This window comes from Emydura macquarii, unplaced genomic scaffold, assembly GCF_026122565.2.
Source record: "Emydura macquarii macquarii isolate MOO-44397 ecotype Brisbane River unplaced genomic scaffold, CSIRO-AGI_Emac_v2 contig_1253, whole genome shotgun sequence".
NCBI classification, from domain to species: domain Eukaryota; kingdom Metazoa; phylum Chordata; order Testudines; family Chelidae; genus Emydura; species Emydura macquarii.
This window is the reverse complement of record NW_027131390.1, coordinates 79,322,412-79,336,951: the sequence shown is the minus strand read 5'-3', so window position 1 is coordinate 79,336,951 and position 14,540 is coordinate 79,322,412. Positions and strand designations below refer to the sequence as shown.

Here is a 14,540-nt window from a genome sequence, read left to right as displayed (position 1 = left end):
AAGGTACTGCCAGGTCATGTTCTCAAGCTTTACTGCATAACCACAAGGGCTTTAAGTTCACTTTTTAAAAAAACCTGACACTCTTACACGGTCACTTTACTCCAGGAATGAGGGCTTTTAAAAACACAAATGTATCTCAAGACTTGTGACAAAATTGTGAGTTGGCAACACTGCTTTCCAGTACTGTGTGAACAGAATGATTGTAATGCAGCAAAACACAAAATGTCCATTAAATTCTTGGAATACATTGGGGACAAATTTTTATTTCAGAAAGTGGAAGTAGTAACCAGGAGAACTGTCATTTTAAATTTTATTCTGACTAACAGTATTGTGAATCTGAACATTGAAGGCAATTTAGGTGAAAGTGATCATGAAATGATGATTACATGATTCTAACGAAAAGAAGAAGCAAGAGCAGAAGAAATAAGGACAGTGGCCTTCAAAAACGCAGACTTTGCCAAAGTCAGAGAAGTGGTTGGTAATGGCCCATGGGAATAGTATCTATGGGAAAAAGAAATTCAGGAAAGTTCTCAGTTTCTCAAAGAGACAATATTGAAGGTGCAACAGCAACTATGCCAATTCAAAGGAAAGATAGGAAGAACACTAAAAGGCCAAAAAGGCTCTTTAATGGCCTGATAATCAAAAAGGAATCCGACAAAAAATAGAAACATGGACATATTCCTAAAGATGAGTACAAAAGAATATCACAAGCATGTAGGGACAAAATCAGAAAACCTAGCAAGGGACTTAAGTCACTAAGAAGGGTTTCTACAAATGCATTTGAAACAAGAAAAAGACAAAGGAAAGTGTAGGGCCTCTGCGTAGTGGGGAACTAATAATGGATGTCATCAAGAAAGCTGAGATGTTTAATGACTATTTTGTTTCAGTCTTCATTAAAAAGATAAATTGTGACCAGATACTTAACACAATTAATATTAACAAGGGGGAAGAAATACAAGTTAGAATAGGGAAAGTACAGGTAAAAGAATATTTAGATAAGTTAAATGTATTCACGTTGGCAATGCCAGATGAAATTCACCCTAGAGTGCTTAAGCAACTAGCTGACGCAACCTTGGAACCATTAGTGATTATTTTAGAGAATTCATGGAGGACAGATGATGTCCCAGAGGTCTGGAGGAGAGCAAACATAGTACCTAACTTCAAAAAGGGAAACAAAAAGGACCCAAAGATTATAGATGAGTCAGCCTAACTTCGATACCTGTAAAAATACTGGAACAAATTATTAAACAAGCAATTAGTAAGCATCTAGAGGATAATAGGGTAATAAGTAATAGCCAACATGGATTTGTCAAGAATAAATCACGGCAAACCAACCTAATTTCTTTCTATGGCACAGTTACTGGCTTAGTGGATTTGGCGGGGGGGAGGGAGGGGGAGAGGAGGAGAAGATGTAGACTTGATATATCCTGATTTTAGTAAGACTTTTGACACAGTCTTACTGTGACATTTTGGGATTCACCCAGGACACCAAGGAGTTTGGTCACCATCTACCTTGTAATACTGAGTGTCTTGTGGCTGTGCAGCTTTGGTCCAGAGCTCTGACCCAAACAGCCTGCCAGCAGCTCACAAGCCTCACCCTGGCTTTGCGTAACCTGGTTACTCTTGGCAGGCTGACCTTACTACCTTTCCAGCTCCAAACTCACCCCCAAAACAGTCCATCTCACTGGATCCTTACAGAGAAAGAGTTATTTCAGTGCCTTTACAGAGACAGTAAAACTCTCCAACCTGTTAGCTTTCTAGAAGCACACACTTTACTGAACATATACAGTGCTGATGATTTATAATGAAAGCAAAACAAGTTTATTAACAAAAGAACGTGGATTAATTGATACCATGTGTGACAAAGTCAGACCAGGCAGCTGTCAAAGAGGGGCAGAAGGCAGACATATCAGCCATAGAATGGTAAAGGCTCTTTTCCACATAAGCTGAAAAGAGGTTACTTCAGGTCAACTAGGGATTCCCTGAGTCGACTTAAGGGCTGCCTGTGACCCTTAAAAACTCTTCTGGTGAAACAGAGGGAGGAGAGATGAGAGGTAAGCTGCATCAGGGCTAGTGGCAGCAGGGAGAAAAGGCTTCTTCTGAGTGGAAGACTGCTCTCCTCCCTATAGAGGAACCAACCAAGCCAACAAATTGTTTGGGGAAGGACTGCCAACCAGAGGCCAGCATAACAGGGCAATGCTTCAGAAAGGGGGCAAGGTGAGCTATCCCTTTTTATGATATGAACTTGTTTCTTTTTGTTTGGCTGAAGAGTGTTCTTTGGTCCTACCCTGAAGCCCACCTTGTAAATATTCAATAATAAAAGCCAACTGAGGAATAAAATGTCTCCAGAGTGGGAATGATTTACTCCAGGCCCCACACTGCCAGAGGGGGAAAACTCCATGCCCAATGAGGCAAAGGTACCTTGCCACACAAAGAACACAGATAAAGATAGAAATAGTTACAATCAAATAAGTAAAAACACACATCTAACAATCTAAAATAATCTAGCAAGATAGAATCTTCGTTCATGGTTTCTCTCACACACAGTGTCCTTTCCAGTTTTTGATTAGTCAGCCTGGCAATCACTTGGTTACTTTATCTTTTCAGGTGAAGGATAAAGATGGTTTCGCTCTCTAGTCCTTATATCCCAAAGGGATGTCTTTGTCTTACAAGTCAGGAAGGCTGTCTGGGGATTCAGTCTCCAGTGTCTCTGGGGTGCAGGACTCGGAGCCATGTTAGTTCTCGGTCTCTTGGAGGGATTATCCTAATCCTGAATTCAGGTTTAGTTTGATGGTTTTGCTTACCACTAATATGTAAAGTGAGGTGAATCCCATTATTTGTCTGAGAGCTGTTTATCAACTTTACCTAGGCTAATCTGCCTGGTCTTAAACATCTTCTAGTTACATCATACAGAAGAAATTCATAACTGCAGGTATAGCATTAATATACGCATTTTACAATTATATGAATAACCAGCATATTATTAGCTTTCATGAGATACCTCACAAGGCATATTTTGTACAAGTATTATTGTAGTAGTGAGTTCAGGTTGCCTAGGGTCACAACCATATGACAGTCTCACAAGCAAACTAGAGAAATGTGGTTTGGATGAAATTAGTATAGGGTGAATGGGTACAAAACTGGTTGAAAGACTGTACTCAAACTAGGAGGAAGCGGGGGGAACGTACTACTGAGGTCCCACAGGGGTCTGTCCTGGGTCCAGTACTATTCAACAATTTCATGAGACTTGGATAATGGAGGGGAGAGCATGCCTATAAAATTTGCCGCTAACCCAGGGGGGTTGCTAGCACCTTGGAGAATAAGGTTAGAATGCAAAATGATTGACAAATTAGAGAATTGGTTTGAAATCAACAAGACAAAATTCAGTAAGTACAAAATACTACAGTTAGGAAGGAAAAATTAAATGCACAACTACAAGATGGAGACTAACTGGCTAGGAGGTAGTATTGCTGCAGTGGATCATAAATTAAATACGAGTCAACAATGTGATACAGTTGCAAAAAAGGCAAACATATAGAGGTCAGCGATCAATTGCTCTCCATGTCCACTGAAGGTAGGACAAGAAGTGATCTGCTTAATCTGCAGCAAGATCAATTCTGGTTAGATATTAGGAAAAACATTCTAACTGTAAGGATAGTTAAGCTCTGGAATAGGCTTCCAAGCAAGGTTGTGAAATCCCCATCATTTGAGATTAAAAAGAGCAGGCTGGACTAAATGAACCTCAGGAAGTCCTTTCCAGCCCTACATTTCTATGATACTATGACTGTACAGGGGAACAATGAAAATGATTATATGCAAAGTGGTTTCAAATGCACAAAGAAAATTGACTGAAGAAAAAAAAATATTTTACCACTTAATATCTTTCAGAAGTAGCAATCTTAAGAGGAAAAAGCAGTACACTTCTATCCTTTTTTAAAAAAAACTAATTTTGCTATATCTTCAAGGTAACACAAAGGCTAAAAGGACTCTATTTTGAGGGCCCAAAGAGAAAGTGTCGAACACCTGTCCTCTGAAAATCAAACCCTATTTAAGGTGCCTCAAGTTGGGTACTCAAAAAAGGGTAGGAGTCCATCAATGGTTTTCACTTCTTGTGGCAACACTCCTCAAACACACAACTGCTCCCTCCATCTCCCCCCCCCCCCCCAAAAAAAAAAAAAAAAAAAAAAAAAAAAGCTATCCACAGCCTAAATAAGGTCACCTAACTCGGAGACCTAATCAAGTCTGCACACCTAGATTAAGTATTGTGCCAAGAAATCTCCAAACCTCTAATGAGTGAGTTATTACCCTCACGCAGCTAAATTCTACCAGTCGGAAAAAAGTGGGCTCATTGTAGGACACAAAGGCCACATATACTGATTGTGCTCATGCAATAATTAGACGAATTGTTAGTCTTAAACGGTTATCTTTTTTAGTTAATAACCAATTCTAATTTGTAACTCCTTGATTTGACTAACTATATTTACATTGTACTCTCAATGTAGTTTTCATATTGTTTAGACTTTATAGTTAACTAATTTCTTGTATTTCCTTATAGTTGTTTATGCTCTTAAATAAATGTTATAAAAATCCACCAAACTGTTTTCCTCTGATGAAATTGTGACAAGTTAAAAATCAGCTTAATTAAAGGGGCTTTAATTAAAAATATTTGACTCTAGTCCTGAATCTCTGCCATTATTTTTACATCATGCCTAATCCAAAGGAAAAATGCAGCAACCCTCCATAATCTACTAACTACCATAAGATTTGCAAAATAAGTGACCTCCAATTTTTTTTTTTTTTTTTTTTTTTTTTTTAAACTACCACATAGTTGGAAAGCTAATTTAACCTCTCATCACAGGGATTAAATAAGTGAAGCAAAATTGTATAGTAATCATATCTACATAACTCAACCTACATAGTTCCTCAAAAATTCTCTCTGTGAAAATTAAAGTGAAACAAGCAAGCAGCTTTTCTTCAAAATGCAGCTTTCATTTTTACGGAAAAACACTGAAAACTGAGGTGCTCTCTTCAAAAAGTTTTTTTCGTTGTTTGCGCCAGTTTTACAGAAAGCACATACTGTTCTGGTATGCCATTTAAAATGTTAAATTGCTGGCACTGTGACATTTAAATAAATACCATTTCCTGGAGACTTGCTTCTTGGAAGAAAAAAAAAAAAAAAAGACATATTGCATCACCTCATAAATAGGTAAAGATCATATGAACTCTAATCAAAGCATCTTTAAAGTAGCAGATTATAGAACCTCTTATATGGATTCAGATTACTTTTTAAAGGAATTGAACTATTAACAGAGTACTAGACTTTAAAACAATCCTGTGATTGGATTATTTTTCTTAATAATGCTGTCAGTCCTGTCCTGAATGTGAATAAGGACTCCCTAAAACTACAGTGCAGTCTCTGTGCAGCTCACATAAAGGATGCAAAGGAGCTTCCAGGAAAGTAATCAATAGAAATCACTGCATTTCCAGAGCACTCTTCATCTCAAAATGTTGTTAAAGGCATTAAGTCTCAACACCACAGTAAGAAATTCTTAGACATTTACAGATGGGTGAACTGAAGTAAGTAACAGAACTCATAGCAGTCCAAAACTCCATGTCCCCTGCTCTAACCAGTAGACCACATTTCCACGAAGCAGTTTGTAAGAACACTTCTATTATTTTTCAACGTAGTTTTAACTACTTTGCCCTTGTTGGAATCAGGGTAATCTCTGGTAAGCTTATTAGTATGCGTGTAGGTTCTTTTTATTGTTTTTAATGTTTTCTCCATAATGCTTTTCCTTTAAGAATAAATGTGATTGTTCAGAAAAAAAACTGTATGGTCACTTAACTGTGAGTAATTACGCTGTTTATGGCCTCTGAGGAAGAAAGGCAAAGAGGCCTGCTGAGGTGGTCTGCTTTGCCGGGGAATTCACAATATAGGCAGAAAACTCCTGCATGGAAATCCCCAGACAGGAGGGAGAAAGATGCGTGTCTCTGCCCAAGACAGGTGACGGCAGGGGAGCTGGAAGTCTCAGAGCAGGTGCCCTTAGTGGACCACAGAGGGGTAATGGAAGTGTATTTGCCCAGAACTGTGAAAACTGCAGCTACACTAATATTTTAGCATGCTCTCTCAATGAGAGCTAGCATAAGACTGTCTACTTGAGCTGGGAATCTCACCCCCCTCTCCAAGTGTAGGCATAGCCTAAGAGCCCCTAGTTTGGGCTATGGAAGTGTGAACTGTAGCACACACTAGTGTGCTCCACTACACGGACACTGCTGCCACAAACTAAAAAAGGTACCTAGTGCGTATTAACAGAGTCCTTTTTTAAATAGGACTCTGTAATTGTGAAGTACCTTTTATTTCATGCCTGCAGCGTCCACATAGGGGAGTTATAGTGAAGCACTCCAGTGCCCACTGCATGTTGTACTCCTATAGTCTGAATTGTGGGGCAGTGTAAACGTAGCCCAAGATTGAAGTGCTAAAATAAATCTGGTACCTGCATATGAGGAACAACAGTGACATCCAGTGGATATTTAAAAAATCCTGCACACCTGTGATAAGCATAATTGTTAGAGAAGGAATTGTAGGTTAAACCATGATATGTCTTTGAGGAAAGCATAACAATTATCTCTAAAATGTCTTATCAAAAACATACTAAATACTAAAAATATGTTTTAGTATTTGTTGTCCATGGCAAAGGTAAAAAAAACTGTTTAAAATTGTGAATTTATGTTAAATAAATGAGGTCTACAGGTTCTGAAATAATTTCTGGTAAATACATCCCCTTTTAGGGTATATTCCCAGCTGAACGTGCAAGTAGCTATTCAAATATCTGTACACAGATGAGAGCATACCCCAATGATTTTGTGATAATTAATGTCATAAAAAATAACAGCTGATTTGTGAATATGTTTGCAAATAAAAAGTACTGAATCAGTTCACTATGATTCATGGAGTCAAAATCGTAAGTATTTGGACAGCTGTTGGATATTAGCAAAAACATCTGTGTCCGTGACCGAGTCAGGAATTTTAACATTAAAAAAAATTTGAAGAATAGTAATTAAACAGGAAAGGAGCTTTTCACTACTTCTTGTTTCAAGTGCTTCAGTCATTCAACCAGGGAGGAGAAAAAATGTGGTGCGTCTATGGGGATAAACCACACACTACCATACCTTGCAATTAGTCTACCAAACAGTTCACAAAAGAACCACAGTCTGAAAGTTATTCATCCAATACTTACAAATAGTGAATACATTTGATTAAAATAAAGAAGATCAGTTCATGAATACTTCACAAACCTAGAAAGGGTTTAAATTTGTGTCATCATAATAATAGTCAAACCAACTCTAAAAATTACAGATGGAGGAGGCATGTTGAAAGAGAAAATCTCCATACCTACTGGTACCTCATTAGTCTCCAGCATTAGTCTGAGGCATGCAGACTGACTAAAGAAGGGAACATATGCCTAGTGCTAAAATTACACCCAAAGGAGAACTAGACATCTCAGAGTATTGGTTAGGGAATACAGTGCTTTAGATTGCTGGTTCACATTCAGCTGAGGTCAGTAGTGAGTCCAGTAGTTACTACTGGAAAAGTTTGTAAGCCTAAGTGAAACAACTTGATGGGCTCAGTCTTGTTCTTTTGAAGGAATGGACGTGTCTCTTAATACAATACTTTGCAGATGTTTAAGAATTTCCATACTAGCATTTTAAATGTGGGACTGAAAGATGTGCCTTGAAAGCAAAGATGGCCTTTTGTTCAAATATCTTAAGAAGAGTGACAACGAGTAGTTGTTGCTGAAATATCAAAGTCATTTGGATTGAAGTGGACCAACTACATAACAAAATATATTTTGTATCAACAATTGTGACAAACTGGACCAAGAATCATTGCAGTGTCACTTCTTTGGGTTTATAATTCATTTTTGTTTTTCTTAATACTTTTTTCTAATTTTCTCCTCTATTTTAAACACCAGCCATATTGTTAAAGAAAGAAAACACTTCTATTATTTATAGAATATTATTGTCCAAAGCTATCCCTGTCCTTCTCCCAATGGCACATGTAGTCAATGTACAGTCCTGACCCAGTTTTATCTCTGACCTTACTCTTTCAGCATCTTCTGGAAGCATCTTACGACCAAGGCACTTAGGGCAAAAAGTTATAAATATCTTTGAAATGCTACAAAGGAGAAATAATTTTTTTTGAAACATGTTTGTGGCTGTCTTAGAAAAGGGCTACAAACAATTTTAGCTTTGTAGTTCATCTTTAAAATACTGCTGTTAAACATAATACAGTAACGGGGTCACTGTGCTGGTGGGGTCTGTGCATGTAGAATGTGCACAGGCAGCCTACAGAGGGTGTGGCTCCTCCCAGAGGGGAAGGATCTCTGACAGGAAAGTGACGGTATGCTTCTGGAAGGGCAAAAAAAAAAAAAAACATGAAGACAGCAGCACCAGCAGCCAGAGGGGAGCTGTTTCTGTACCCTCTTTCGGTACTAAAAACATTTTATTGTTACGGAGCTTGTGCCTCTGTCGTCATTGCAGGAACTCTGCCTGCTTATGCTAACCCACAAGGAGACCACAAAGTCACATAACCCATACATTCTAAGCTGCACAATTAGCTGTCATTTTATATAAATACACAATGGGCCAGACTTTCCAGACCAGCAAGGAACAATCAGCACAAACCCAGAGGCGACAAAGGTGGCCCCAGTCCTGGAACTCCTAAGTATCATCAATCCAGTTCCCAAGATGAGTTAGCGGTGGAGCAGCCTGAAGGCTGCTTCAAATTTACCTCACATCCCAAGAGTCTTCTAGAAGCTGTAGATACAAAGACATCTCAGCTTTTCTCCCCTTTTTTCTAACCATATTCCTGCACTGGCAGTCATCATAGTGTCTCTATGCCACTGGGGAGAAGAAAATTTCATTATGCTGGGCAAATCCTCTGGTATTACTGACTATTCTTTTAGCTACAAATTGAATCCAGATGATTTCATATCTGTTGGTAGGGGGGTAGCTTTGTGTTGTTTGTAGTTTTATGACCCTTGATTTATAGTAGATTTCTCCATTATAGCTCTCAAAATCACAAGATGCAGTATGGAAAGGTATTGCCCTACTATTTATATTGAAAATGGTATTTAGACTGTCTGATTAAGATAACTTTTGAGTTGTTCCCTTCTGGGAGAAGGCATCTACACTCATTCTTTGCTGTGTTACATATTTTTAACATGTCCAATATTTTATATACCTTACTTACCTTTACTTTTTTATTGCAGAGTTTTGAAACTATGTGTATACACTAAAAACAGGAAGTGAGACCACTACAATAATGTAATTCAATAATGCAAATGTGGGTATCTGTCACATTACAAATAAATGTAAAGGCAGAAACATTTACACTTTATATGGCAACACAAAATACCAACGGGGCAAAGACAGTAGTTGTAGCAGAAGTATGAATATCTTGATTTTTGTGGGCTAAAATCTTAAACTTAATTGTTTTATGTAGGCTTTTTTTCTTTTTGTATTTTATATGTACATTAGGAAAAAAGGTTAAAAAAAATGTAGCACTGAATTTCTCTAGAGTTCAAATCAAAACCTCACCAACCTAATTGACAGTAGGATTACAGTAGGATGTTGACAAGTCTACTTCAATAGAACAAGATGTAATTTAGAGGGATAGACTCCCACTGTCCACATAAAAGCATGAAATAGGATAGTCCTTCTGTTCTTTGAATGAAAGATATTAATTGACAATGCCCTCTCAAAAATTTCAGCTGGTTGTGTTGGAGTGGTGATGCAATCATCTGCGCTGGAATACTAGTTCAGCTCTTTTGCTAGAGGTAAACAGGAGCAAGTGAAGAAAGTAAAAGGGGGAAAACTGCCCAAAATAAAACCAAGAAAGAACTAAAGCCATTTACCATATATGTTAAGAATTAATGTCCTACAGATCACTGTCTCAGATGCAGATCAAGGTAATTTGGGAACAGTGAAAGACTTACTTATGACTGTAAGTGTGACTGTATGAGTTCAGGATCCTGACAAAAGGAGGAAAGGAGAACAGCAGGATACGGATCATGGACTTCAGAAAAGCAGACTTGGATTCCCTCAGGGAGCTGATGGGCAGGATCCCTTGGGAGGCTAATATGAGGGGGAAAGGAATCCAAGAGAGCTGGCTGTATTTTAAAGAAACCTTATTCAGGGCACAGGAACAAACCATCCTGATGTGCAGAAAGAATAACAAATATGGTAGGCCCAGCGTGGCTTAACAAAGAAGTATTTGGTGTGCTTAAACACAAAAAAGAAGCTTACAAGAAGTGGAAGCTTGGTCAGATGACTAAGGAGGATTATAAAAATACTGCTCAAACATGCAGGAATGAAATCAAGAAGGCCAAAGCGTAATTGGAGTTGAAGCTAGAAAGGCACGTGAAAGGGAACAAGAAGGGTTTCTACAGGTATGTTACCAACAAGAGGAAGATTAGGGAAAGTGTGGGCCCCTTACAGAATGGGGGAGGAAACCTAGTGACAGAGGATGTGGAGAAAGCTGAGGTATTCAATGCCTTTTTTGCCTCTGTCTTCACAGACAAGGTCAGCTCCCAGACTACTGCACTGGGCGGCACAGAATTGGGAGGAGATGAACATCCCGCAGTGCTGAAGGAACAGGTTCAGGACTATTCAGAAAAATTGGACATACACAAGTGCATGGGGCCAGATGCAATGCATCCGAGGCTGCTGAGGGAGTTGGCTGATGTGATTTCAGAGCCACTGGCATTTATCTTTGAAAGCTCGTGGCAATTGGGGGAGGTCCCTGATGACTGGAAAAAAGCAAATATAGTGTCCATCTTCAAGAAAGGGAAGAAAGAAGATCCAGGGAATTACAGACTGGTCAACCTCACCTCAATCCCTGGAAAAAATCATGGAGCAGGTACTCAAGGAATCCATTTTAAGGCACTTGGAATAGAGGAATGTGATCAAGAACAGTCAACATGGATTCACCAAGGGAAAATCATGCCTGACCAACGTGAGTGCTTTCTATGAAGAGGTGACTGGCTCTGTGGATGTGGGGAAAATGGTGGACATGATGTATCTTGACTTTAGCAAAGCTTTTGATACCGTCTCCCACAGTATTCTTATCAGCAAGTATGGGTTGGATGAATGGACTATAAAATGGATAGAGAGCTGGCTAGATCATCGGGCTCAACGGGTAGTGATCAATGGTTTCATGTCTAGCTGGTAGCCGGTCACACAGGGAGGGCCCCAGGGCTCGGTCCTGGGGCCGGTTTTGTTCAACATCTTCATTAAAGTTCTGGAGAATGGGGTAGATTGCACCCTTAGCAAGTTTGCAGATGACACTAAGCTAGGGGGAGTGGTAGATACCCTGGAATGTAGGGATAGGATACAGAGGGACCTAGACACACTGGAGGATTGGGCCAAAAAAAATCTGATGAGGTTCAACAAGGCCAAGTGCAGAGTCCTCCACTTAGGAAGGAAGAATCCCATGCACAGCTACAGACTGGGGACTGCCGGGCTAGGCAGCAGTTTTGCAGAAAAAGGCCCTGGCAGTTTCAGTGGATAAGAAGCTGGATAGGAGTCAGCAGTGTGCCCTGGTTGCCAAGAATGCTAATAGCATATTGGGCTACATTAGTAGGAGCATTGCCAGCAGATCGAGGAAAGTGATTATTCCCCTTTATTTGGATTGGTGAGGCCGCATTTGGAGTAGTGTGTCTAGTTTTGGGCCCCCCACTACAAAAAGGATGTGGACAGGTTGGAGAGAGTCCAACAGAGGACAACAAAAATGATTAGGGGTCTCGAGCACTTATGAGGAGTTTGGTCTGCAAAAGAGAAGAATAAGGGAGGATTTGATAGAAGTCTTTAACTACCTAAAAGGGAGTTCAGGGAGGATGGAGCTAGGCTGTTCTCAATGGTGGTAGATGACAGAACAAGGAGCAACGGTCTCAAGTTGCAGGGCGGGAGGTCTAGGTTGCATATTAGGAAACAAATTTTCACTAAGAGGGCGGTGAAGCACTGGAATGGGTCACCTAGGAAAGTGGTGGAATCTCCATCTTTAGAGGTTTCTAAGCTGCAGCTTGACAACGCCCTGGCTGGGATGATTTAGCTGAGGTTAGTCCTGCTTTGAGCAGGCGGTTGGACTAGATGACCTCCTGAGGTCCTTTCCAACTCTAATATTTTATGATTCTATTCCAGAAAAAAAATGGGGGGAATAGAAGCATGAATTTTAATTGCTTCCAAGTCTGTCTGCTATAATTTTCCTACATATTAAAATCACATTGGCAGCTACCGTACCTTTTTGATGGCATAAACAAGGCAATCTTACCTAAACCTGTGCGAGGAAGGTATTCAAACAGTGTCCAACTGTGGTCATCTATGTAATGATTCTTCAGTATTAACAGCTGGCATACATCTCTGGCAGTTATATCACTTGCCACTTCCAAAGCTCTGCTAGTGTCATCCTCACTATACACTTTAATTACCTGAAAAAAACAATGAGTATTAACAGGGAAAGCTAAAGTGTCCATACATTTAAAACTGAACCAACGTTGGTTCAATCAACCCAGATATTTATTCATTTCCCAACTTCATGACTGAGACACAAACCTAAAAGTATAATATGAAATTCAACAAAAGCAGAAAGCCTCCATGTCCCCCTCTAGTGGATGGGTTTGCACACTCTTATGAGACAAAGATGGTGCTGCAGATGATCAACGGTACAATTAAAGGACCCGGAGAATGTAGATATACAGAAAGGTTAGTGAAACCAGGTCTGAATTTGTTGGAAGAAGTTAAACAATGGGAGGTGAGTTAAACTGAGATGCACACAATTCTGTAGGGAATAAAAAGGATAGATGCCACAAGACTGAATTCTGACAAGCAAGAATCAGGGGCACTAAAAAGGATCAAAACACAGGGGAATGGAAGTAGAATTAAAAACATATACCTGAACAAAACTGAGGCAACTACAAAGTAGTTAAAAATGGATGGAATGTAATACAAATGGGCAGATTTATTTGCTCATCTTCTATCCTTACAACTTCCAAGTTTCTTCCTATAATATTACATTCTTTATATAAAATTTCTAATTTTTTGGTGACCTTCAGTAATGAACATTGTTGACTTGAAAATTTCAGTAAGTGTCCATGCGTCTCAAAAATGTATTAAATACCATAAAGTTTTTTGGGAGGAGTGAAGGTGTGAGCTGAAATTGCTCACACTTGCACCCAGTCAAAAGATGACACCCAAATGACACCCCAGAATGTTTGTAGAAGTCAATTCAGATGTGATTTGGTTTGTTTCATTTCTTTGAAGGATGAAACTACAGCCATTCAGATGGAATTGATGAAATACGCTATTGCCTTATTTTCTGAAGTGCTGTGCACTTACCGCTCTAATTGAAGTCAACATGGATGAGTTTCTGGTATTAAGGAAACATTTTTTAATCTCTTGACTTTCATGCAATTATAATGAAACCTTAAAATTAATTTAATACAGCACAGTATTTTGCATTTGTTTTTATTTTTCCATTTTTAAAGCGATAAAAATAGGCAATGAAAAATATTGAAGACAGCTGGCAGCAGCCTCAGCTCTCATTAACTTCATTGTGGTATTAGAACCTCAACTTTATCACTGAATTAACATAACTGTTTTGTGTTTAATTATAAAAATGATGGGCAGGTCAACATATGAAGTCTTCTAGATGTTCTGAAGTCCAGTAAAATAGCACAATCTGAAACCGAGGCTTTTATTTTTATTAGCTTCAGTTTTGTTTCTTCTAGGTGGAATATTTTAATCCTAAAGCTATTTTTAAAACATCGAGAGGTAGAGAGAAAATAAATTATAGGTCATTTTAGTAATATCTCCCACCAGTACAGAGTGCTCCCTAGTGCATGTATTTTCTAGTAGTTTGAGACACCACTTGATTAGACAAATTGATATCTCACTAAGTGCCTCACTTCCCTGGGAAGTCTATGACACAGTGTGAGAGACCTCAGCATTAGAAAAAACAATGAGAGTCCTGCAGCACCTTAAAGACTAACAAATTTCTGCTTCATCAGGTTGCAGCCCACGAAAGCTTATGCCCGCAGAAATTTGTGAGTCTAAGGTGCTACAGGACTCTCGTTGTTTTTGCTGTATACAGACTAACACGGCTACCCCTCTGGAACTTTTCAGCATTAGAAAGTTGTTCTTGATATTCATCTTAAAAGTTTTCTTTTTACTATATTTTTCCCACAGTATCTAGATATCCTTTTATCATATTCGTGTGCATAACTAATCTGGTCCTCTGAGATTTACACACCAAGTTATCATGACTTTGTGGCCAATGTATTGCATTGTAATTTAACTGATCTATATGTATATAGCTTCTTTTAAAACTTACCTGCATGAAGCAATCCTGCATCCCTTAAACATTTGCTTCATCCTTCTCTGAATCTCATCTCATTTAACCAGCAAAAGGCTGATTGTGGAGCAGTGCCTGATCCATGCATCAGCAGCAGTGCAGTGAAGGCAACCCCACCCTGGAACTCCAC

General features: G+C 39.0%; 1 protein-coding gene across 4 annotated transcripts in view; it reads right to left on the bottom strand.

Annotated features, from left to right (window-relative positions):
* GRB14 (growth factor receptor bound protein 14) overlaps positions 1-14,540 on the bottom strand; it is a 97,301-nt gene that overhangs the window by 35,004 nt on the left and 47,757 nt on the right. For all 4 annotated transcript variants that reach the window (XR_010919879.1, XM_067549349.1, XM_067549350.1 and 1 more), the window contains one exon: positions 12,332-12,488. Coding sequence is in view for 3 of the 4 variants with exons in the window: in XM_067549349.1 (XP_067405450.1) it covers positions 12,332-12,488 (157 nt within the window). In the remaining variant the exon portion in view is untranslated. The remainder of the gene's footprint in view (positions 1-12,331; positions 12,489-14,540) is intronic.